Here is a 5541-nt window from a genome sequence, read left to right as displayed (position 1 = left end):
ATAAATTATATTTATTTTTAAAAAGAGTGTTCAAGAATTATGCAGCATGGACTCGACTTTTTTTTTTTTTTGCTAACAAATGGTTGGGAGCAGCCACCAGCCAGCTTCCTGTGCACTGAAAAGCATGAGGAGACTTCCTGGGATGCTGCACCTAACTCGCTCTTGACGTAGAGCAGTACGTACCCAGCTAGCTACTTCTGTATAGACGTTAAAAGATGATTAATTTGTAGTGGGGGTCCTGAATCCCATGACTATCCCCATCAAAGTAAACCAGTAAAACTACAACTTTCAACTCCAGGGACATCCCGTGGGGTGATAACGATTCACACGCATTTGAAAAAAATGTGCGTTTGCAGATTGTAGCCCCTCTGATCATTCAAACCTGCCGGCTGTGTCTTTTACTATATAAACCTGACCACCATCCTCAGTTCCTCTGTCCAGAAGTAGCACTTACGTACCAATTAAGTACTTGGTTCTTCTGTGTTTCTTTAACAGAGTTTCTGGGTTTACAGAAATGTCTGCTGAAGTAGCACTACCAGGGAATCCCGAACCAAGTATAGAGGAATTTCCCAAAGAACTCACTAGGAAGAAAACTTTACGAAGATATGATTCCTTGGACCTTGAATCCTCCAAAGTCCCAGGTCGTCACGGCCATGGCTCCAAGGTTAATTTGCAGAAATTTCCTGTGCATATATAGTTCCAGCTGCTTGTTCAATGAATATAATATTTTCTTCTAATAATTACTATCGTCTTCATCGTCATCTAAAGCGACTATTTTAGACTTTTTCACTCGTGTTAGTTCTAATTGTATCATTCAGACAGTGATCACTTATTTCTTTCTTTTTGAAAATATTAGGCTGTGGGGTGGTCAGTGATCTTACATCTAGCATTCCAGAGCATCGGAATTGTGTACGGAGACATAGGAACCTCGCCGCTGTATGTATATGCGAGCACTTTCACAAATGGGATCAAGCACAACGACGACATATTGGGTGTTCTTTCTTTGATCTTCTATACTCTCACCTTAATCCCCGTCGTTAAGTACGTCTTCATCGTCCTGCAGGCCAATGACAATGGCGAAGGTACATAAGATTTTGCGACTCCTTTAATTAGCCTTTTATTCTCCTTTTCTTTTCATATAGTTTGCTGCATGGCCATAGCACGGTATGCAAAGTTAGTCGAGCTACCGATTTTCAGTTGAAAAAAGGAAACGTTATCTGCATGCTTGATAAGGTTCAGAAACAGAGATATTGGGCAGAATTGAGTCGTCAGTTCTGATCATAATTAATGTGTGATTAAATTTGTTTAATTAGGAGGAACTTTTGCCCTGTACTCTCTCATATGCCGTTATGCCAAGGTGGGTTTGATTCCAAGTCAGCAAGCTGAGGATCAGGAGGTTTCCAATTTCCGGCTTGATTTACCATGTGGTCGCCAGAGGATAGCATCAAGGGTCAAGGCTAGCCTGGAGGGCAGCCATTTTGCCAAGTTCTTCCTGCTCTTTGCAACAATGCTTGGTACTGCCATGGTGATTGGTGATGGTGTTCTCACTCCTTGCATCTCAGGTTTGTTGATTTCTTCTACTAAACAAAAAAGTTATGTGAAAAAGCGAGCATAAGACAACGTTGAAGTGTTCCGTCTCTTATTCGCTCATAATTTTGTCTGAATTTTGACTTACAAATTCCAATTGACAGTTCTATCGGCTGTGGGAGGAGTCAAGGAAGCTACATCTGAAATGACAGAAGGTATCCCATATTTAATTAGCAAATCGCAATTTCTTCCACCTTTAAATTACCGGCAGATCATCTTTTGTAATCTGTTCACTTACAAATGGATAACTAGCTAGCTAGGTGCACAAGTTGAATAAATACCTTCTTGCTTTCAAGTGACAAGTTATAAGTCGTACCACTTTACGAGTAACAAGTATTTTTTTCCTCCCAAAACAGATATGATTGTTTGGATATCAGTAGCTATCTTGATCTTCCTGTTCGTGATTCAAAGACTCGGAACAGACAAAGTGGGCTATAGTTTTGCGCCAATAATCTGTATTTGGTTCGCATTCATTGGGGGTATTGGCCTTTTCAACTTCATTAAATTTGACCCAACTGTTATCAAAGCCATAAACCCATATTACATTGTACAATATTTCCGAAGGAACAAAAAAGAAGCTTGGGTTTCTCTTGGTGGAGCTGTTCTTGCCATAACAGGTCAGGATTTGCTACCCATTTCGTTCTCGATAATTGTCTGAATTACCATGAAAAATTGATAATGAAAGCCTATATAACCTAAAAAATGCAGGAACTGAAGCACTATTTGCCGATGTTGGCCACTTCACAGTTCGGTCCATACAAATAAGTATGTGCTCAGTGACCTACCCAGCTCTCATTTTGGCTTACTCTGGACAGGCTGCCTTCCTTCGCAAGCACAACGATCTTGTTAAAAATACCTTCTACAAGTCCATACCAGGTTAGGAGGAAGGAGTTGTTGTTCTGCATGCCTTGATGTTTCTTCATCTACATATATAAACATATTTTTTCTTTAACATGCTCTAGCTATATATGATATATTAGCTGATTGTGGTCCTCGGCTACTTGGGATGCAGACCCTTTGTATTGGCCAATGTTTGTGGTGGCCATATTGGCATCAATAGTAGCTAGTCAAGCTATGATTTCAGGGACTTTCTCCATTGTTCAACAATCCCTCTCACTTGGGTGTTTCCCTCGGGTGAAAATCGTGCATACATCGGCTAAATATGAAGGACAAGTTTACATACCAGAAGTCAATTACCTTCTCATGTTGGCTTGTGTTGGTGTCACTTTGGGTTTCCGGAGCACCGAAAAGATTGGCCACGCCTACGGTACGAAAACACTACCCTCACTTGCATAGATATATAGCCTTTCATGGAGTCTTCAATTATTAGTCTATTTTTTTTTGCAATGTATATTTATTTCTTTAAATTCTTGCATACATGCAGGTATTGCAGTGGTATTTGTGATGACCCTCACATCAGCATTCGTAGTACTAATCATGCTCATGATATGGAAATCCAACTTACTCCTTATATTATCCTATGTTGTTGTTATCTGCTCTGTGGAGCTTCTGTATCTAAGCTCAGTCCTCTACAAGTTTGACCAAGGAGGATATCTTCCCCTAGCCTTTGCCTTAGTCCTGATGAGCATTATGTATATTTGGAACGACGTGTACAGAAGAAAGTACTTTTACGAGCTTGATCACAAAGTTTCTTCACAGAAGTTCGAGGAGATTGTTGCAGATGCAAAGTTTTGCCGAATGCCAGGGTTGGCCTTGTTCTACTCGGAGCTCGTTCAGGGCATTCCACCTATTTTCAAACACTATGTTGCGAACGTGCCTGCACTGCACTCTGTCCTCGTTTTCGTCTCCCTCAAGTCGCTGCCCATCGGCAAGGTTCCAATCGAAGAGCGTTTCCTCTTTCGTCGAGTGAAGCCGAATGACCAGAACGTGTTTCGATGTGTTGTGAGATACGGATACACAGACATGCGTAATGATCAGCAAGAGCCCTTCGAGAAGATGTTGGTGGAAAGATTGAAGGAGTTCATCATAGATGATTTTTGGTTCTCCCAAAATGCATCAAGCAATATTAATATTAATGCAGTCGAAAATGATGGTGATCAGGGTGAGTTGGATGGTGTTTTGGCGGAGGACGGAGAGAGAGAAAACCATGAACATGATGAAGAAGAGAGGCTGCAAGAGGAGGTACTGGAGAAAGAGATCGAGGGAGTGGAGAAAGCATGGCGTGCAGGGATTGTTCACTTGATTGGTGAGAATGAAGTGGTTGCGGGGAAAGAAGCGGGTTTAGGAAAGAGATTTCTGATCAATTATGGATACAATTTCTTGAAGAAAAATCTGAGACAGACTGAAAATGTTTATGATATTCCTCGCAAGCGTATGCTTAAAGTGGGCATGACTTATGAGCTTTAGTTTAGAACTTGTTCTATATCTATTGGAAATTAGTACATATTGGCCGATTCAGGTCGTGGGGGCTGGATTAATGTTTGTCGGATGCCCCACTTGCCTTAGCTAGAGAGAATAAGAGCCTGGGTTATGGTGCAGGCCAGTCTTGTAAATTGCCTTATATATATATATATGTATATATTAATGCATAAAATCTTGAAGAAAAGAGATAATATTCTATATTAATAATATAAATAGAAGATGGTAAAAGTATACCTTATCGCTATATAAAACGATTTAAAAAATAGTAAAAATATATGGGTACTTTTCCTTAATGAAATCATTTACAAAATTTGGCCTTATAAAAATAGGTGAATTTAATTATTTATATTTATCTTAATACGTTTTTTTTTTCTTTTAACATGTAAAATATTTAATTAATGAGATGAAATATAATTTCGAACCTAATTAATATTTTCATAATTAATTAATATTTATTTTAGCATAGCCTTTGTCCTCGCATCGTAATTGGGCTGGAAATGATTTGAATACGCTGAAATAAATTACTAGAACAATTATAACTTGATTCGAAAAGTAAACAACTGAATTAATACTTAAAAAAAGGAAAATGATAGGGATTCTGCTGGACCTCTCGCTCCATTTTTTTTTTTTTTTATAGTTTTTATTATTTAATGATTAAAAAAATCTTATTTAATAATATTGTAAATTTTTTTTAAAAATATTTAAAAGTGTTAAAAAAATAATGTAAAAAAAAAAATTTCTTAATTACTAAAAAAAAAAAAATTAAAAAAAAACAGAGAGCAGGAGCTTCCAGCGGGCTCCCAGACACTGTCCCTTAAAAAAATATTATGACCCGGGAATTAAGCAAACAATTGAACTGTCGAACTCACTGAACTGAGAGAATAATCAATGAAATGGTCATGCGAACGAGTGAACCGGGCAAGAATTGGAAAGGAAGCAGCTAAAGAAAAACCTTCCCATAGTTGCCAACTGAAACATTGAAAACGCACAAGCATGTAGGACTGGCCACCAATTTGAAAATTCGATTCTCTTTTGACTCCGATTCTATTTTGTCAGAGTCGGTTTTTTTTATTTGTTATTTTTTTAAATTTCTCAGTCAAATTCGAATGTGTCGTTGGACCGACTCCGACTTTGCCCTCCAAATCTAATTCTGACTTTGAATCCGACTCTGATATTGTACATATATTATCATATATACTAGTATATTTATATAGCTATGTAACTAGAATTTATATAGTTAAATTCAATAATATACAAGTATGAGCTAATTATTATAAAATAATATATGTATACTATAATATAAGTAAACAAATAATAGTTTAGTATATATATGTAAACATCATAGTATTACTACTATACATAATCAAATATAGAAATAAGTTAGACACTAATATTGAAATAAGCCTAGTATTATAAGTTAATAATATATAATACTAATTTATTAAAATATAATAACATGTAATTAGACACTAGAAAGTCTAGTATATAATTAAGTTAGAAATAAGTTAGATATTAGTATAATAACATGTAACACTAATGTATAATAACATGCAATTAGATACTACAATGTAA

At 36.8% G+C, this 5541-nt stretch overlaps 1 protein-coding gene across 1 annotated transcript; it reads left to right on the top strand.

Annotated features, from left to right (window-relative positions):
* The first annotated feature begins 322 nt into the window (after positions 1-322).
* LOC121259315 (potassium transporter 5-like) lies at positions 323-4119 on the top strand. Its single transcript, XM_041160861.1, has 8 exons — positions 323-664; positions 857-1082; positions 1314-1562; positions 1692-1742; positions 1944-2204; positions 2296-2463; positions 2600-2854; positions 2972-4119. The coding sequence occupies exons 1-8, from the start codon at positions 515-517 to the stop codon at positions 3952-3954; spliced, it is 2343 nt and encodes a 780-aa protein (XP_041016795.1). The 5' UTR covers positions 323-514; the 3' UTR covers positions 3955-4119.
* Positions 4120-5541: the final 1422 nt, after the last annotated feature.

Source organism: Juglans microcarpa x Juglans regia, chromosome 4D (assembly GCF_004785595.1).
Source record: "Juglans microcarpa x Juglans regia isolate MS1-56 chromosome 4D, Jm3101_v1.0, whole genome shotgun sequence".
Taxonomy (NCBI): Eukaryota; Viridiplantae; Streptophyta; class Magnoliopsida; order Fagales; family Juglandaceae; genus Juglans; species Juglans microcarpa x Juglans regia.
Note: the sequence above shows the minus strand (reverse complement) of the source record. Positions and strands in the feature narration are given on the sequence as shown.

What these genes read in the sequence shown, in the direction of transcription:
- LOC121259315 (XM_041160861.1), top strand. Translation starts at nt 515, where the DNA reads ATGTCTGCTGAAGTAGCACTACCAGGGAATCCCGAACCAAGTATAGAG. An exon ending in GGCCAATGACAATGGCGAAG is followed by an intron (nt 1,083 to 1,313) that starts GTACATAAGATT and finishes TTGTTTAATTAG; the next exon opens with GAGGAACTTTTGCCCTGTAC. An exon ending in TACATCTGAAATGACAGAAG is followed by an intron (nt 1,743 to 1,943) that starts GTATCCCATATT and finishes CTCCCAAAACAG; the next exon opens with ATATGATTGTTTGGATATCA.